Source organism: Bos javanicus, chromosome 25, assembly GCF_032452875.1.
Source record: "Bos javanicus breed banteng chromosome 25, ARS-OSU_banteng_1.0, whole genome shotgun sequence".
NCBI lineage: Eukaryota > Metazoa > Chordata > Mammalia > Artiodactyla > Bovidae > Bos > Bos javanicus.
Window position 1 is genome coordinate 19,759,674 of NC_083892.1, and position 19,830 is coordinate 19,779,503.

General features: G+C 46.3%; 1 protein-coding gene across 5 annotated transcripts in view; it reads left to right on the plus strand.

Moving 5' to 3' along the window:
- The first annotated feature begins 790 nt into the window (after positions 1–790).
- The window catches only part of VWA3A (von Willebrand factor A domain containing 3A), a 57,151-nt gene continuing 38,111 nt past the window's right edge, over positions 791–19,830 (plus strand). For 2 of the 5 annotated variants that reach the window (XM_061401375.1, XM_061401376.1), the window contains exons 1-9: positions 805–1,022; positions 1,773–1,833; positions 6,900–6,987; positions 7,314–7,434; positions 7,744–7,890; positions 11,386–11,510; positions 11,604–11,681; positions 13,615–13,669; positions 17,931–18,029. In XM_061401375.1, the coding sequence (XP_061257359.1) occupies positions 6,926–6,987; positions 7,314–7,434; positions 7,744–7,890; positions 11,386–11,510; positions 11,604–11,681; positions 13,615–13,669; positions 17,931–18,029 (687 nt within the window). In that variant the 5' untranslated portion in view covers positions 805–1,022; positions 1,773–1,833; positions 6,900–6,925. Of the gene's footprint in view, positions 1,023–1,772; positions 1,834–6,899; positions 6,988–7,313; positions 7,435–7,743; positions 7,891–11,385; positions 11,511–11,603; positions 11,682–13,614; positions 13,670–17,930; positions 18,030–19,830 lie in introns of all 5 variants that reach the window. The other 3 variants (XM_061401377.1, XM_061401374.1, XM_061401378.1) reach the window with 3 other exon arrangements.

Below are 19,830 nucleotides of genomic sequence, written 5' to 3' on the forward strand. Positions count from 1 at the left end.
GAATTTTGTTGTTTCTGATCTGACCTATAGAGGTATCTTGGGGTCAACATCTGAAGGGGTTCTCTATCACATAGTGACTACCACAAGTAGCACATGTTCTAAATTACAAATTAAAGACTCAGTAAGTGAAGATCGTGATTTGAGGAATGACCTGGAGAAGAAAAACTAAGTGCAGATCCCTTCGCTACTACAAGCTAGTTAGTTGACATTGAGTACATCACTTCATCTCTCTTGACTTCCATAGAAGGAGCTGAAAAGGTCCCCAACTGTGGGCTAAGAGCTGGTTACATCATAATCACCTGGAACCACTGTTAAAGATTCATGTTCCCATACTTTGCTACAGTTCTGTATCAGTCTGCCGGATGGGAATGTAGGTATGTTTTCTTAGCAAACAACCTAGATGATTGTGATGGGCACCTGGGCTTGGGAACCACTGTAGTAGGTGATCTCCTCTTATGCTAAGAGATCACTGAGCCTGCTGTTGCATTAGCCAGGTTTGGGTGGAGCTGGAGCTGGTGGGGGTGAGGGACTGCCAGACCTCTCCCAGGGAGTGTGTTTGGAGGGCCCCAGGGAATCTGCAGAAGAGAAGGAAGGTCATCAGCTTTCACGCATGTCACAGGTCCTCTGCTGTCTGTCTTCAGTTCCTAGCACAGGAAGGCAGCAGGCACCAGGGCTCCGCTGGCCTAAACCATAGTTTTCCAATGACCCAGAGGTTCTAAAACTAGAGAAGAGTTCCAAATCCTGTTCCTGGCTTTTGTGGGGGTGGAGAAAAGCAGAGTGCCCAGGGAGAGGTTGTTACAAGCAACAAAGTGGTAATTTCTTCCCCAGGGTGAGGAACGTTTTTTCCCTGTCCCTGCCTCTAGCTGCAGTGGTGCAGTCTGTTACCTTGGATACCGGCTAACACTTCCCGACAAACCAAGCTTCACTGTTGCTTGGAGGAACTAGAAGTGGGAACCAGGAAAAACAGAGTCCTGGGATGACCAGGGCCCTTCTCCCAGAGTTGGAGAAATAGAGAAATGCAGGTGAGGTTGAGAGTCACAAGTATTGATAGGGTGGTAAGAGAGAGGGTGGGGGAGGCCCAGACACTAAGCTCTGGACTGAGTGAGAAAGATTCAGGGAGCCTGGGTCTTGAGCACCTGCTGTCTACATGCCAGGCATTGTGCTAGATGCTGGGGGTACAACAGTAAAAAAGGGAGAAGAACTGTGACAATTTGGTATGAGACAGCCAGAGGGCAGGACTAGGAGGAAATTATTTCCTCCTTAGGGGTTGGGAGCAGCAAATGGGGTTCAGGAAAAACTTCTTGGGTTTTCTTATCAAACAACTTTTTGTTGCAAAGGCATTTCTAGAAGTAGATCCAACTTGAGCAAAGAAGAGGATGAATTAGCAAGGTGTATAAGTGGGGTTATCAGGGTGCACAAAAGGATGCAAGATGAGGTAGAGAGGTGAGTAAAGAATAGAGGCAAAAGGAGTGAAAAGTCTTTGAAGAAGATCTGGTTTGCTTGTCTAGGTACTGAGGAGCCATGGCAGGGTTCTAAACAGGTAATAATACAGACAGTTCTGCATATCAGAAAATCATTCTGGCAGCAGATTGTAAAATGGATCGGATCGGGACAAGACTAGAGGTTACTAGGCAGTTAAAAATACGAACCCTGGGGGTGGCTTTATCCTGGATAGTTAGGAGAATCCTAGATCCAGATGTTAGCACATCAGGAACTTAGCTGAAGATTCTCTTTTATCCGCTAATCAGGGCTACCTCTCTCCCTTTGACAAGGTGCGGTTTCCTGAGGACCTGTTTGCATGTTCTCTTCCCCTCCTGTGACCAGTCTCCCGAGGTAACGTGGCCCACCTTTGTCTAAACTCCAGACCTGCCCTGAGTGCATTTATTCAACAAATGTTTGGGGGCCAATGTTTTTTTAGGGAATGATTACAAAGAACCGTTCTAACTTAGTTATGTTAACTAAGTCCATGCCCTCAAGGATCTTCTAGTGGACTGATGGGTAGGGGAGAGTGAGGCAGAGACATAATAAATATATAGAATATCAGATGATGAAATGTGCTACAGAGAAAACTAAACAGGGCAGAGGAGGTCCTGTCTGAGGAGGAGCAATCAAAGAAGATGTCTCTGAGAAGGTTTCATTGAGCAAAGGCCTGAGGGCAAGGGCTGTCCAGCTCTGCCTCCCCATTCGGGTCTCTCTGGCTCTGAAGAGGCACTCTATAGATGTACACAGAATGAATGAGTGCTTGAGTCATATGCTGAAGTGCTTGAAGATGTGGTGGGTTTTAAAATGGTATTCCTCATTCATATAGTACTTTGTATTTTCCAAAGCTCTTATATATTCTCAGTTTCATCGGAGCCTCTTGATGGAGTTGAAGTAGACAGCACAGTTACTATTATCCCCACGCCATTCTGCAGATGGAGAAGCCAAAGGTCCAGTGCTCCTTTTAGCACGCCACACTGTTATGTTAGTTTTATGCAGCCCAAATACTCCTCCATCAGCCAACACAATTCACCCCGGAATCCAGTTGTGCAAGCCTCTGAGTCCATTAGGTTGTTAGAAAAGAGGGAACTGAGCCTGAGGGGCATCCAGTGTTCACGAGGCCTTTCTATTCCAACAGTCTCGGCCACCGAGAGTTTCCCAGCTAACTGTAAGTAGAGCCAGCTATTTTTTGAGACACTGCCACATTATCTTGGTGCTTCCCAGAAAAGAAAACTCTTCTGGATAAGAGACTAAAGACCCAAAAGAGAAAAAGAAGTTGCTGAACCATCATTATGTTGCTGTGTGTGTGCTTATTCGTGTCTAACTCTTTGTGACCCCATGGACTGTAGCCTACCAGGCTCCTCAGTCCATGGAATTTTCCAGGCAAGAGTACTGGGGTGGGTTGCCATTTCCTTCTCCAGCGAATCTTCCCGACCCAGGGATTGAATCCGGGTGTCCCACAGTGCAGACAGACGCTTTACTGTCTGAGCCACCAGGGAAGCCCCTTTACCACTGAGCCACCTGGAAAGTCCCTGAACCATCATTAAACTATTTAATGTTTTCATGAGAACACCCACTCCAATGTTAAGCTTCAATTCCATCTGGAGATTCCCACTGGCTGTGTTTTAGGCAATTTTTTTTTTTTTTTTTTTTTGGTTTCAAATAACAAGAAACCTAAATGAAGTTGCCAGGCGGCACTAGTGATATGGGTTTGATCCCTGGGTTGGGAAGTGGAGTGCAACCCACTCCCTAATTCTTGCCTGGAGTATCCCACAGACAGAGGAGCCTGTCACGAAGAGTCACAAGGGGTGACAAGGGGTCAGAGTCGGAAACGGCTGAAGCAACTTAGCATGCAGAAAGCAAAAAGGGAGGAATTAGAAGGAATTCCTGCAAAAAGGGAGGAATTAGTAGGAACAAGTATCTAATGGAACCCAAGAGCAGGAAGTGAGGTCAGTTCTTCAAGAACCAAGGTTTACCTCCCCTCCTCAAAATATTTACTGTCTACCAGTTGAGATCCCGGAGAAGGCAATGGCACCCCACTCCAGTACTCTTGCCTGGAAAATCCCATGGACTGAGGAGGCTGGTGGGCTGCAGTCCATGGGGTCGCTAAGAGTCGGACACAACTGAGCGACTTCCCTTTCACTTTTCACTTTCATGCACTGGAGAAGTAAATGGCAACCCACTCCAGTGTTTTTGCCTGGAGAATCCCAGGGACAGGGGAGCCTGGTGGGCTGCCGTCTATGGGGTCGCACAGCGTCGGACATGACTGAAGCGACTTAGCAGCAGCAGCAGCAGTCAAGATCCAACCTGTCCATTCTAAAGGAGATCAGCCCTGGGTGTTCTTTGAAAGGAATGATGCTAAAGCTGAAACTCCAGTACTTTGGCCACCTCATGCGAAGAGCTGACTCATTGGAAAAGACTCTGATGCTGGGGGGGATTGGGGGCAAGAGGAGAAGGGGACGACAGAGGATGAGATGGCGGGATGGCATCACTGACTCAATGGACATGAGTTTGAGTGAACTCCGGGAGTTGGTGATGGACGGGGAGGCCTGGTGTCCTGCGGTTCATGGGGTCGCAGAGTCAGACACGACTGAGTGACTGAACTGAACTGAGTCCCTGCTCTCATGTGATTTATAGTCACACAGGAGAAAGATGCCAACTTTAAAAAATCACACTAATGAATGTATTATTCTAAATTAAGTACTTTCAAAGAAAGGAGCAAGTTCTGTGATAGTTTACATAACACAAGAAACCTGGAATAGAGTGGGATGGTGGGGAAGACTTTGCAGAAGAAGTGAAGTGTGAGCAGAAGAGTCAAGGATGAGTGACTGGGGGCAAGGAGGGGAAGAGAATGTTCAGAGCAAAGCCAGCCCATGAAAAAGTCCTGTGACTAAAGGAAATGCGCAGCATGCCAGGGCCTGAAGGGGAAGGGGAGCTGTGGAACACAGACATGGTGAAGGGTGGTGGAGCAGGAAAGCTGGAGAGGTCGGTGGACAGTGGCCAGAGCCTGTGAGCCTCAAATGCCATCGTTATGATCTTAATCTTTATTCTAGAAATAAAGGGAAGACTTTAAACAGTTTTAATCAAGAGGCAGAAGAGGGGGTGTGACGTTGGGTCTGTGGGGTTTTTTGGCAGCAACTTATGCCTTGTGGGATGTTAGTTCCCTGACCAGGGATTGAACCCAGACGTGGCAGTGAGTGCACGGTATCCTAACTGCGAGTTCACCAGAGACTGCCCTGGATTTCTGTTTTTAAAAAATCACTCTGACTTCAGTGAGAAGAGATTAGATGGGCGAACTGAGGGGATATAGGGAGGCCAGTTAGGATCTACTGCAGTCATCTATGGCACAGGTGACAGTGGCCTAGATGTGAGAAATGTCAGTGGAGACAGAAGTGGTGAGATTTGAGAGAGGTAAAATTTACAAGATTAGGGACTTCCCTGACAGTCTGGTGGTTAGGACTCTGGCTTCCACTGCAGGGGGCACAGGTTCGATCTCTGGTGGCAGAAGTAAGATCCCACATGTGGCACAGCATGGCCAAAAAAAGAAAAAAAAAGCAAGATTAGATGATAGAGAAGATATGCGGAATGAGGTTATCAAGAATAATTCATTTCTGACTCATATAAGTAGATGGATGGTGGTTCTTTTCTCTAAGTTAGGGAACAAAGACCAGAGGCTAGTGTGTAGAAAATTTGAATTCAGTCTTGGACACGCTGAGTTTAAGTTGCTCCACATGGAAATATTCAATGTAATTGAACACAAGGTCTGGAGTCAAAGTGAGAGGTCTGGGCTTTTGACGTACAATGGGGAGTCACTGATACACAGATGACAGTTGAAGTCAAGGACAAGGATGTTTGCCCAGGAAAAGAGGAGAAAGTGAGAGGAGACCTGTGTGCATGATTCATCCTTGAGGAACACCAACTTAAAATGCTCAGGTAGAGGTGAGCCTGCAGAAGAGACTAGGAAGGAGCAGAGAGAGGAAGAAGCCAGGAGAGAAAGGCCCCAGGGAAACCAAGGCTGGGAATGGCCCTGCCCTCAACTTGGCTCTGAAGATGGTCTTTCCCTGCTTCTCAATGTACATGGTGGCCTCACAGCTCTTCATGCTGAACTCCCAGAGGGAGGATCTGATTGATCTGTCAGGCCCACGTCTACTGACCCCCATAAGCTTCGAGCAGTAGCTGCAGGGACCCACCCTCTGAGTGGCAGTTGTCAGAGGAAAAACTCGGCCTCATCTTAATGTTTTCCCTCTCCACTCCCTCATCCTCTAAATCGTTATGGGCACTTGTTGTCTTCTCTGCCTAGTTCACTTGCTGTCCTCTCTGCCAGACTTCACCACGGCCACCTCCTTTTCATCCTTCAAGAAAGCCTAAGCTCAAGCCTCCCCTGGTGGTCCAGTGGTTGACTCCACCTTCCAGTTCAGGGAGTTAGATCCCTGGTTGGTGAGCTAAGGGCCCACATGCCATGGGCCAAAAATTAACAACAACAAAAAGGTCTAAGCTCAAAAGACACCTTCACTGACCACCTTACCTACGCAAAGGAGATTCCTGATTACTCTCTATCCTTCCTTCACAACACGTTCCACAATTTGTTATTACTATATTTAATTTTTTAAATTCATTTATTTATTTTGGCTGCCCTGGGTCTTCACTGCTGCACAGGCTTTCTCTAGTTTGGGCGAGCGGGGCCTACTCTCTAGTTGCCGTGCAGTGGCTTCTCTTGTTTGGAGCACAGGCTCTCGGGCTCGAGAGCTCAGTAGTTGTGGCTCCTGGGCGCTAAAGCGCAGGCTCAGTAGTTGTGGTGTGAGGGCTTAGTTGTTCCATGGCATGTGGGAATTTCCTGGACCAGGGGTTGAACCTGTGTCTTCTGCATTGGCAGGCAGATTCTTTACCATTGAGCCACAAGGGAAGCCCCTACTATATTTAATTTTTAACATCAGTCTCTCCTTTTGGCAGGACAAGGACAATGTCTAGCTCCATGATTGTCAGCTGGGGACGACTATGCTCCCTGGAGACATTAGGCCATGCTTAGAGACAGTATTTGGAGAAGGCAGTGGCACCCTACTCCAGTACTCTTGCCTGTAAAATCCCATGGACAGAGGAACCTGGTAGGCTGCAGTCCATGGGGTCGCTAAGAGTCAGACACGACTGAAGCGACTTAGCAGCAGCAGTTGCTGTTGTTACAACCCAAGGGGCAGTGCACAGGACGACCCCATGACAAAGAATCGTCCAAAACGTCAGAAACTCTGAAGTTGAGAAACCTTTTGTCACCTTGTTCACCATTATATCCACAACATCAAGTAGGCGTTCAATGAGGGCTTACTGAATGAATGAATTAAAGAAGAGTTGAGCTGCATATAGATGCCCTCCAAGGCCATTGTCTACGTGTTGCACTCATCCCTTTCTGGTATTATTTTGCTCTCTAGGAAAATAAGCACTGGATGTTTTTACAATGGCCACACAAATTAGTGATGTCTTCCACGGTCAAGACAGTACATTTCTGGAAAACCACTGGTAAGCATCTTCTCTGATTTTTCCAAATGAAAGCAACAACAATAACAACATTTTTTTTTTTCATGAGAGTTGAGGGGGAAATACGTGCCTTTAAGGGAGACTGGGTAAATGATAATTGCATCATCTTACACCTGAGGGCTTCAGTTACCTAACTACCAAAAAATAAAATAAAATGTCTTATAAACTTGGCATCCACATTTTATCAAGATCTACACAAGAAACTCCCCCAGTTACTACACAGAAATAAAAATGCTTCTGCAGGCCCTGACAGTCTGGCATCAACGTCTGGCACCAGGGCATTGACCAAATGACTTTGTGTTTTGTAGCATGAGGAGAAGCAATGACAGAGATCCACAGAAGCAGTTGAACCAGAATATCAACGAACTTGGCCAAAAGCTAGACAATGGACTCCTGGTTACGCACGTTAACCAGACACAGGACTTACTGGTAAAAACCATAAGTGCTTCTACTGTGCAGCCGTGCTCACAAATCATAGCCGGGAATGCAGACTGTGTTAAATTGTGGGTATTTCTTTCTTCATGTAGGATCTCAGGACTAGTTAAGAATTCATCTCTAGTCTCCTGTCTTTAAAAATTACTAAAGAATCTCTATGCTATTTATAGAAACAGTGTAGCCTTCTTGGCCATATCATCAAATATTCAGGAGGGTGTGAAGATGCTGTCCTTGTTATCAAAGCTTGAAGACTAAGGAATTTAATTCTAAGATGCTCCTTCCTGAGATTTGTTTTTCTTGTAGGATTTCCTAAAAAATCTAAATCCAAAATGCAGTTTTGGGAAGTGCTATTGGAGCGAGAGAGTTGCGGCAGGAGAATTAACCTCTAGAATAACCAGTACTGTGGTCTTGGTGACTCTCATCATGTTGATGAGCTGTCTTCTTGCGGTGGTGAGTGGATTGTCTAGAACTCACAGCTCACTCTACCGTAGAAACAATTGTCATCGGGGGGCTGTCAGCGCAAGTCTGGCCCATAACTCTCTACCTATACTAGAGTTTAACAAAAATCTTTTGAAATGATAATCAGTCAAAAACAATACAGTTTTAATGCTGGTGGTTAAAAATCAGGAAAATAGTTGTGTTTTACTTTTCTCAAGTATTGGCACTAACAGGAAAGCAAGTTTAATTACAAGGAAATGAGCAAAGGTCAGTAGAGTCTGGAGATTCTGAAGCATTCTCTCAGTGACCTTAGATGTTGATCCTGTGAGTATCTATTTCACCTAATTTCTTATCAAATACATGACTTCCCAGGTGTACAAGGACCACTCTTACTTATCAGCCACAACCGGGGCCTCATTTACCTCACAAATTGCAGTGGGAAAGAGAGAATGGATTGCCCCAACAAAGATCGTACTCTGTATGTCAAGCACACCCTTTAGTGTATAATCAGTATGTCTACAGTCAAAATCCATAATGTGTTTAATGGTGCTCAGATGCTCAGTCGTGTCCGACTCTTTGCCACTCCATGGCTCCTCTGTCCATGGCATTTCCCAGGCAAGAATACTGGAGTGGGTTGTCATTCCCTTCTCCAGGGGATCTTCCTGATCCAGGGATTGAACCCGAGTCTCCTGTATTGGCAGGTGGGTTCTTTAAAACTGAGCCACCAGGGAAGCCTGTATTTAATATTAGCTCTTCAAATATCAACAATACAAAATCCATGTCCTAAAGCATGATGGAGCATTTCAAATGCAAGTAAAATAGAAGAAAAAGCTGAATGGGAAGTCTACCTGTTTCTGTTACAAACTAGGGAGGTGGTTGTCCTGAAAGATGAGAAGAGTGACATCTAGTGGTTACATGATGCAGAGCAGCAGCTCCCTAAGTGTGGGGCTGGGGCTAAGATTACAGGGGCGACATTAATTAGCGGAGAGAAATAATGAGAAAATTGTCTTTTCAGTCAGTTCTCTCTCGATCCTTCACAAAGACATTCAGAGTTTGGTGGTAAATCTAAAGGCCATATAGTATGGTGATTGTGCGCATGACTCAAGCTATACTGCTTGGGTCTGAATCCACCACTTACTAGCTGTGTGACTTTGAACAAATTACTTTATTCTCAGTACTTCAGTTTCCTTGTCAGTTAAATGAGGTTATCAATGATGAAACCTATTTCACAGACATAAATAATATATGTGAAGTGCTTGTCGCATTAAAGCAGCGCTATTGTTTGCTCTAATTATTAGTGTTTAACAGTTGCTAATTTCCTTTTGAAACAGAGGGTGAGCAGGCCTCAGGCACAGATGTAAGGCACCCAATGCTATCTAGCTGGAATAGGGCAGCAGCAGTTTATTTTCACCGTCCATTTGTTCGTTATCTCCTGTGTGTGTGTTGGTCACTCAGTCAAGTTCAACTCCTTGCGATTCCATGGACTGTAGTCCTTCTGTCCACCAAATCTGAGTGGAAACAAGAGTCATTGTTAAGCACTGTTTGGTGAAGAAGGAGATGCATGGCTTGCCCAGCATCACAAAGCTAGTAAGTGGGGGGCCTAGGACTGCACCCCCTTCTTTCCTCTCACTTCCTCTGCCCGTTCCTCCTTCAGAATCCTCTATCGGATCTAATTCTGTCTAATGCAGCTCAGTCAGCCACAGCAGATAATTGCATCCCCTTGTCCACCACCTCACCCTCTGCAGCGACAGCCCGACAAAGACAAGCCCGAGCAGGACTCACTCAGGGTTTCAGCAGGTGCACAGGAGACGGGCAAAGCCATCCTTGGGTGTAGACAGGGCCGCGGCGGGCTAAGCAGTGCGTGTCTTTTCCACAATCATCGGACACGGCAGGGTGGTTTCTCACTGTGGGTCTGAGCCAGCCTCCCCTGACGATGGGATTCCTTACCCCGAGTGATGGCCAACCCTGGCAACATGTAAGGCCCATTGATTCATTCAAACAATGGTACTTGTGCTGGAAGCTCTCACAGAATCCCTGTCTGCGCCAGGCCTTGCACCTTTCCAGGCTCCTCTCGTGTCACACATACCCTGTGTCCACTGCACACTCCAGTCACCGTGTTCACCTTTCTGTTCTGGGAGAACTCTGACCCAGCCCCAAGTCTGCCTCTGCCTGGAATGTGCATTCCCAGGGTCGCACCGGGCTGCCTCCTGAACTTCCAGAAGGACCTTCTCTGACTCCCATCTCAGCTAAAGCGACTCCGCATCTCCACCCTAGTCATTTTCTGTCACATTCCCTTGCCCCACTTTCTTAATATAACTGTTCCTTGCTAAAATTATGTACGTTGATTTTGCTTTTCTTTACTGACCCTCTGTCCACACTAGAATGTGAGCTCTAAGAAGACAGGAACATTTCTATCTTGTTCACACTGCAGCCCTAGCACCTCAAAACAGGGCTCAGAACAAGGAAAATGGGCTCCGAGCCTTATGTCAGCTCTCTCCCACCTTCTGGCTCCCGGAACGTATCAGCGATGTTGAATGCTTGCTGTCAATGACTTCAGCTCTATCACCAAGGCCACCACCCACATCCTGAGCTTAGCATTATGTAAGTGACACAGGCATCACCAGGCACAAGCAAGGAGGCTTGTTCATTTCATGGCAGACTCCTGTGATGACTAGGAAATTCTTCCGCTAAAATTTCTATCCTCTGCTCTTGGTTCTGGCCTCTGGAATAGACAGGGAAACTTATTCCCTCTTCCATTAGTCAACAAATATTTGTGGAGGATCCCTCAGACTGAGAGGGAGGCAAAACTCATATATCTGAAAAGATACAGAGAATGCAAATACAGAAATAAACACACCACCATCACTTGTGTTTGGCAAAGACTCAAAGGCAGGCAGGGAAATAGGTAAACTTTAGAGTGAAAAGAATGAGGAAGCGTCAGGTGTGCCCTGAAGGAGCAGGCACACAGAAGCCAGAGATGAGCTCACTAGAAGCTGGGTATCTCCTGTGATTGGTTTGGGAGCATGTTTGGCTTTCTCTGGCTGGTCCTGAGCTGAAAAGGGCTGAACATAGGAACGGTGGCAGCCCCGTCACAGTCCTGACCTCCTGATCCAGTTGCTGGAGAGGTTACGGTTTGTCTCCATGGACTGGTTGCTACAGAGGTTGTGGGTCAGAGTTCTGTAGTCACGCGGGGTCTAGCAACTGTGTGTCCATGTATTCAGTCTCTCACAAGGCAGGATGCAGGGAGTGACCCCTTGACTCCTCTGGGGACATACTGGGGATGAGGTGAGGGATGGGCACCAGTACAATCAGGGGCAGGTGGCCCACAACGCAGGCCTCTCTGCACACATCTGTTGCCTCAGCAAGGTGAGTTCCTGAACAGACTCTCTTGGGGAGGACCAGTCAGGCTGGCACCCCCTGGGGGTCCCCGTGGAGGGACCTAAAACACCCTGAGCTTTGCCTTCTCTTTTCACTGTTTTCTCCCTGACTCTGGCTTCTGTTTCACAGAGGCTGCAGGGGGATGAGACCCAGCCTTCAGTCTGGGAGAATTCAGAAGATTGGCTTTCAGCGCACAGTTTAAAGTCTAAGAAACTCACTTTGGCTGACCTGCTATGCCAGGGCACAGCCGTGCTGTAAGTCGGAAGCCGCTCCCCTCCCCCAAGCCTGTGAGACACATCCAGCCTCCTGAGCCCAAGAGACCCTTTCATGAGACTTTGCTTCTTCAGGGAGGAGGCCAGCAGTGTCACGAAGAAAATGCACTTCCCCACCCAGACCGTCCACCAATTTGAAGCCAAGCTTTCTGAGTAAGTATGTTTCTCATGTTCTCCCAACAAGCCCAGAGCTCAAGAATTACCTGGTTTCAGCTCTCTGAAAGTGACTTTGTTCAAACGACAGGCTCTGTTGGGCCTGTGGACAGTTCTCTTCCCACTTCTGGCTCCAATATCTTCTTTTTTCAAATAAAGAAGGTTGAACTATATCAGTTTTTCTCACCCTCTTAAAACCCATGGCCCCTTTGGATGAAACCTCACTGCCTCATCTGATGTGTAACAATTAAGAGTGACAGATTGATTGGGTTCATATCTTTACAGATGTATGTTAAAAATATTCAGGTCCCCCCACTTCCAAACCAGTGTTTGTTTGTTTTAATGTGGACCATTTTTAAAGTCTTTATTGAATTTGTTACAATATTACTTCTGTTTTGCATTTTGGTTTTTGGGTCATAAGGTATATGGGATCTTAGTTCCCCAACCAGAGGTTGAACTCGCACCCCTTGCATAGGAAGGCAAAGTCTTAACCACTGGACCATCAGGGAAGTCCCTAAACCAGATTTTTTTTAAAGCTTCTCTTTACTTTTTTCGGCCTCACTTCACAGCCTGTGGCATCCTAATTCCCCGATCAGGAATCGAACCCAGGCCCTCAGCAGCGAAAGAGCCGTGTCCTAATTCCTGAACCACCATGGAATTTCCCCAAACTAGATTTTGTTAGCTCCATCCCCTGTGTAGCAATTGCTTGCTTGATTACTGCTTGCCTGAGATTTCTTCAAAGGCTAGAATAATAATCAAGAACCAACAGTTATTCATGTGTCAGGAATTCTGCTAAAGGCTGGACGCATTATCTTATTTAATCTTCATGACTCAAAAAATAGCATTATTCTCAAGACAGTTAATGGAAAATCAATTGCTGAGTGACCAATTTGTCAAATTTATCAAAGCATTTTAACTGTAACTTTTATAGCATATTTTATTGAGTTGGAAGTTTAAACAGATTTTAAAGATTTCTATAGTATTTTTGGTTGATTGGTTTTAATTGTGAATCCAGCATTCTAAGGAATGTTCTATTCAGTTAACTGGTCATTTGGGAAATTGATTTTCAGAGAATTAGTTTCAAGTAAAGTAAATTTCAGCAAATTGACTTGAATAAAGTCTTATTATTATCTTCACATTGGAGATGTTGAAACTGCAGAGTTTACCATACCTGTCCAAGTCACACAGCTAGTAAACAACAAAGCTGGGTCTCAAAGACAAGAACATCTCATCATGGAGGCCATGCTCTTTGCCCGCACCTACTTGTGTGTCTTATGACTCTGCCCACTGCTCCCCATCCATGAGTTCATGCCCAGAGGCCCATTTCTGGGCCCCCAAATCCCACCTACCTCAGTGAGGGCAATTCAGTTAAATTCAGATGACTGAGCCCTTCACTTGAGCACCTGTTACAGGCTGATCTTCAAATAGCCATAGGAATAGTCTGCAATGAGGGAAACTCTAGAAGTTCCCCTGGCCACTTACTATTCAAAAACAAATTTTTTTGTTCATCAATCCACTGAGAAACCGACGCTGAGCAGTCTCAGTTGTGCACTTATGATTATGTCCAAGTGACTAGAAGTCTCACCTGAGAAGACACAGATTTGAGAAGAGCAAGAATGTTCTTCCACCTTCCTCATGAGAACCCTCCCCCATCCCGCACAGACTGACCCTCCCTTGAAGCCCACCTCTGGCTCCACCGTTTACAGTGCTTGCTGCAACACTAAGAGACCTTTCCACAATCCCCCCTCATCATTTGCCCCAGCAAACAAAGACCTTCAGTTTTTTCCGGGCTAGATTTTGCCTTATATTCTCCCAGTGCCTTAGACACATTAAAAGAAAAAAATTCCCACTGCATTTTCCTTCAGTATGTGAGTGGGCATTGCTCGGTGCTGGAACTGACCTTGGGTGACAAGTCTTCCTGGTGTTTTAACAGAGCTATTGAACTCTATCAACAGAGAATTCAGTGGCTCACAGAAAACAGCAAGAAGGTAATAGATTTCTTTCTTTGCCTCCTTTCCGTCATTGCATCTGTATTTGTTAGAACCCTTTCTGTTGCAAGTAACAGACCTCCAATTTACATTAACCAAAGCTAAAAAAGGACTTTCTAGACCTACAGAAATGAAAAGCCCAAACACAGCTGTATCCTAGGGTTCAAATGATGTTATTCTTTGTCTCTGAGCTCTGCTTTCCTCTGGGTTGGTTTTACCCTCCATAAGGCTCTCCCCAGTCTTGGGAAGATGGGGTCACCAGCAGCTCTCAGCTTATATGTCACTGTAGTGGTGGCCTTCCTTTCCCACTGCACCCTCCCAAGTCCTGGGACTGACTCTCTCTGGGCCAATTTAGACCAATCGCTATAGCCAACGGGGTGAGATACACTACCTGCTTAGGCCTGGAACTAGTGCTCACTCCTGGGGAAAGACAGGGGTCAGGGTAGTTGGGGAGAATGGGTGGGCTCTCCCCAAACATCACAGACTGAGAAAGGGAGACAGATGGTTGCACATGGAAAGCCAGAGAGCTGTTACCAGGACAGGAAACATTCTGGGTGAGAACAGCTGAAGCTCCCCTGGACCATTTAAGGTCAGGCCTTTAGTGAGATTTACAGCTAAGGCTGATCATCCAGACAGAACTTATGAAAGTTTGATTAAATGTTTTCCTCAGGCCCAAAGGGAAGAAGGGTGTTCATAAGCAAATTAACCTTTATTTTGCTTTCTTATTTGTTTTAGCCTATGTTCTTCCAATTGCTGCCTTTCTGGCCCACCGTTGCTTTCACCGTAGGCAATCCTTAGCCAACTTGTGGCTTCCCTGGTCACTCAGATGGTAAAAAATCTGCCTGCAATGTGGGAGACCGGGTTCCATCCCTAGGTCAGGAAGATCCCCTGGAGAAGGAACCTGCAACCCACTCCAGTATTCTTCCCTGGAAAATCCCAGGGACAGAGGAGTCTGGCGAACAATGAGGTGGCAAAGAGTCAAACATGACTGACTAACTGCATGATGTGATGATGTGACAGGCAATCCTCAACTCTTTATTTATTTATTTACTTCTAATTTATTTTTGGTTGTGCTGGGTCTTTGTTGCTGTCCATGGGTTTTCTCTAGCTGCGGTGAATGGGGGCTATTCTTGAGTGCAGTATGTAGGCCTCTCTTATTGCAGAATTCAGTAGTTGCTCTTGCGGATTTCAGTAGTTGTGGTACACAGGCTTAATTGCCCCGTAGCATGTGAAATCTTCCCAGACCAGGGATTGAACCCATGTCCCCTGCATTGGTAGGCAGATTCCTAACCACTGGACCACCAGGGAAGTCCAATACCAAAGTCTTGTTTTAAAGCCTGAGATAGATGAGTGCTGAAATTCATGCTCCCCAGCCCCAAACCCCACCTGTATACAAGCCCAGTAGGTGACAATACAGGCGAGCTGCCTGAGCCGATTCCAGGGTGTAGTCTACATCTCAGATCCAGAACCCTCTTCTCTCGCTTAAGACAGGTCGACAGATGCACATCTCCAGCTGTAGCACGCCCCCTCTGGTCGGTCGCGGTAACACAGGCAGAGAGGGACAAGAGCCTCACCTTCTCCGTAAACATCAGTTCAGGGAACGCAGCTCTCTCACCCAGCTACTCCCATCACACTTGTCCTGGCACTTTCGACAGAGGGGCAGGGATTGCTGGTTGGGTCCTTCTTCCCTTTATCCTTTTCCGATGGAGTTATTGAGGAGCCAGGGAATAAGCCCCAATTGGATTCCAGGGTAGCAATCACTTGTAAATCAACTCATGAGTCTTCTGGGTGCTTCCGCACCTGACGTGATGCATAGTCCATCACTGGACGCAGTTCTGGACTCTGCTGTCAGCAAAACCACACCTCCCTGGGTGTCTGTTTCCATGTCTGCAGAGGATAAAAGCAGAGGTTATAAACCAGTGGCTTGCAGGCAAATCTGGCCCTACAACCTGTTTTTCTTGGCCTCAATAGTTTTACATATTTTTTAAATTAGTTGTCAAGATTTTAAAATCCTGCTATTTCACTACCTTCAGTCTTCTCTTGAAAAAATTTAGGGCTATCTGGCATCCCTGGGTTCCAGTTCCCTCTCATGTACTCTTCCAGATTTTTTCTCTGGGATAAATTTCTAGAATTTCAATGGCTAGGTTTAAGGGCATGCATTTGTCAATTATTAAAGCTCTAAAGTCAGCTTTCTCAAAATTTTAAAGGATAGAACTGGCCCCAAATTTGAACTCCTTCTGGCCCCTGAAAATTGGCAATGTCCTGGGAAGCTTCATCTGTTTTTAGATGAACAAATATTGTTTGAGTGATTACAGCATATCAGACACTTTTTCCAGGACTGGGGATTCAAACATGACTAGTACAAAGCTCTGGAGAAGGCAATGGCACCGCACTCCAGTACTCTTGCCTGGAAAATCCCATGGATGGAGGAGCCTGGTAGGCTGCAGTCCATGGGGTCGCTAAGGGTCGGACACAACTGAGCAACTTCACTTTCACTTTTCACTTTCATGCATTGGAGAAGGAAATGGCAACCCACTCCAGCGTTCTTGCCTGGAGAATCCCAGGGACGGGGGAGCCTGGTGGGCTGCTGTCTATGGGGTCGTACAGAGCCAGACACGACTAAAGTGACTTAGCAGCAGCAGCAGTACAAAGCTCCCACTTTCATGGAATTTATAGTCTGGGGGAGAGGACAAATCACGTACAAAGTTAGTTTGTGGTGGTGCTATAAAGAAAAATAAAGCAGGATGAGGGATGAGAGGGTGAGATAGAAGCAGGGGATGTTTAAATAATAGGATAGTCCAAGAGGAAACATTTGAACAGACACCTAAAGGGAGCGAAGGAGTGATGTTGAGATCAAGGCAGAATGTTCCAAGCAGAGGAAACAGCTAATACTAAGGCCCTGAGACAGGAACACACTTGACCTGTTCCAGAAGCAGCAAGCAGGCCCATGCAGCTCTTGACTTTGTCTCAAGAGCCCAGAGTGCGCATTTGGAGAGCAGATGGGGTTAGGGGCAGGCACAGATTAGGAAGACCTTGCTGAGTTCAGATTTTATTCCAAAGGTGAGACTTTTAAGCAGAGGAATGACATGATCTGAATTCGGTTTCAAAAAGATCATTTGGATGCTTCATAAATTGACCGTAGACAACAAAATCTAGGAGGAAATGTTGGTGGCTTAGATCCAAGGGGCAGGTAGGGGGATGGGATGAGAACTGACGGATTCAGGGTATGGTTTGGAGGCAGAACCGGCAGGACTTGCTGATGGATTGGCTAAGTTTAGGGCCAGAGTGCCTGCTGCTGCTGCTACTGCTAAGTCACTTCAGTCGTGTCCGACTCTGTGCAACCCCATAGACGGCCTTCTACCAGGCTCCCCCGTCCCTGGGGTTCTCCAGGCAAGAACACTGGAGTGGGTTGCCATTTCCTTCTCCAATGCATGAAAGTGAAAAGTAAAAGTGCAGTCACTCAGTCGTGTCCGACTCTTAGCAACCCCATGGACTGCAGGCCACCAGGCTCCTCCGTCCATGGGATTTTCCAGGCAAGAGTACTGGAGTGGGGTGCCATTGCCTAGGTGAATGTTAAATGCCATTTACTGAGGTGGGGAAAACTAAGTATGGAACAGGTTTAAGGAGGAGCAATAACTTAGATATCCAATAAAGCAAGATTTAAGGCAAGCATCCAGAGGAACCTACTGCCCTAGAGAACTATCAATTTCATATGAATGACAATTCCAATTTATAATGCGGCTATAACAGGAAGAACAGTTACGAGGTGAATCAAACAGCATTGACATGTAGCTAGAAATAGCTGTTAGAAACATAATTAGAAATTCACAGAAATACCGCTGCAGCTAGAGAACTTAACACATCTGCTTTTGATTGGTAGAATAGGCAGAAAATAAATAAGGATATAAGGAAATGAAATAAGATAAGCTGATGTAATTAGATGTCAAACTATCTTACAAAGGCGGCTTTTCTACAGTCTCCAAACTTTCTTTAATGAGCACAAATTACTTTATAAAAGTGGACAGTAAGTATTAAGGGGAAAAAATTTTAAATAAGTTGTCACAAATAGAAGCAGATAATGCCCACCACTAAAACCAAGACACCTAGTTTTGCACTCTGCTCTACAAAACGGGTCTTCCTTTTGTGGCCTCTTGTTGAGGCTGGGGTGTGCTTGAATTTCTGCTTCAACAAGCTGCCCAGTGAAAGGTGTGCAGAAGCACAGAGCTATGCTGGTTGTTCTGCATGCCCTCTCTGATTTTAGGCATTTGGCCTCATCAAGGGGGCCAGAGTCGGCATTCTCATTGACGTGGCAGCTGTCAGCAATGACCCTCAGAAAGAGGAGTTCCAAAATGACCTCATGGTAAGTCTCTCTGGCACAAAGAAGTACCTGGAACCACCACCTCCTCCCCACCCTCTATCCCTACTTCCTCCCCACCCTCCCTTGGGAGCTTGCTAATGGCTTTGTTGATAGCAAGCGCAAAATGGAGTGTTTTACAAAGAACAGTTCACACTTAATTAGCACCTACAGTTAAAAAAATATGTTAAGTTCTGCGAAACCCAGCCTCAGAGTCATTCGCAGTTGCCGTGTGAGTCTCTAGTATTCACACTGTGGCAGTCCCTACCAACTCAACTGTCTCAAGAGCCTGTGCTCCCTGGAAAGAGGTGGTGGAGACGAAAATCAGTTGGACCGACTCCAGCACAGGCTTCTAGCCTTTTCCTGATGAGGAGCGATCCTGGTTGCTTTGGTCGTAACTGAGAAGCTAAGAGCTCGAGGGCTAAATCCCAGGCACCTCCACCACTTCTGGGCTGTGTGACTCTGTCATCTCATCTGTGAAATAGGAATGATGACTCTCGCCACCTCACAGGGTCGCCAGAGGACAAAAGGAGCCCAAGCAAATGAAGCGCTCAGTACAAGAGGCTGGCATTGACAAAAGCCCCTGTAGTCTCTGAGAAGTGATGTGGAGGGTCTGTTTTCTTAGAGGAACCTCTAAGCTTTGAATGAGCAGCAGTAGCTGGTCCCAGAATCCTACAGAGGGATCAAGATGGGCCAGTTTCCAGACCTGTCCCCGTTCCTGGTCTCACCAGGTGTCAGGGAACCGGTGTCAGTGCAGACTGCCCTTCACAACATCCCCAGGGCCCAGTTTCCAGAGATACCCCTGGTGGGCTGGTTCACTATTAACCAACGCAGAGCTCATGTTCGCGGTAACAGGTAATGTTTCTAGGTGGCCGATGATAGCTTATGGTGAACGGTGTTGGATTTGTGATCTCCGAAGGAGAAATTTTCTCTTTGGGACCAAAGACTGAGCTTCAGTCACTCAGAGCTTTGTTTTATTACAGTAAAAATGGGACAGAGAAAGCTTCTGACATAGACATCAGAAGGGGACAGAGAGTGCCCCGCTGGTTTGAGTGGGGCTTTATATACTTTTTCAATTGGTTACCAACAATAGATCAAAAGAGTATCTCAAGGTTGTAAAAGTCTTACCAGGCCCACTCCCACAACATACATCTTAAGATAGCAGGATTAGTCAGAAAGTTTTTGTTAAGAAGGAGAAACATGCCCTTGAGCAAGATACATTGTTGTTATATAATCATTAGTACAGAGCTTAAGGAAAAAGGTACCCTTGAGCAAGATGGGTTGTTTTGGTGTGCAATCATTAGCTCTGGGCTTAAAGAAAGTTAGTCTTAGGCGAAATAGATTGTTGTCATAACAATGCAAAGTTTAAGGGGAGAAAAGTCTTATGTGACTAAGATGAGAGAATGTAGAAAAAAAAGTTTGTCCCTTCCTCCTCCTTGAGGACCCTGGTCTCCTTATCAATGTACCTAAGAATAAGCTCTCTCACCGGGAAGGAGAGGGAAGAGTTATCTTACTGTTGGATACTCACCAGGCTGAGCCTGAGAACACCCAATAGGCTGGCCCTGCACCCATCACTCCATCCCCAACTCACACGGCCAGGACAGCAACCACTGCCCCCCACCTCTTTGCTCCTCCCTGGGTGCCACGTGTAAATGCCATGGTCAGGGTTCAGCCATTGCACATGCTGAAGTGGGTGCTCATCCCACTCACACCCATGACCCAAGTGTGTGGCAGTTGCTCCAGAAGAGATCTTGGGTCTGCAGTCAGTGGGAGTGAAAGCCAATCTCCAGAACTGGCTGACCACCCA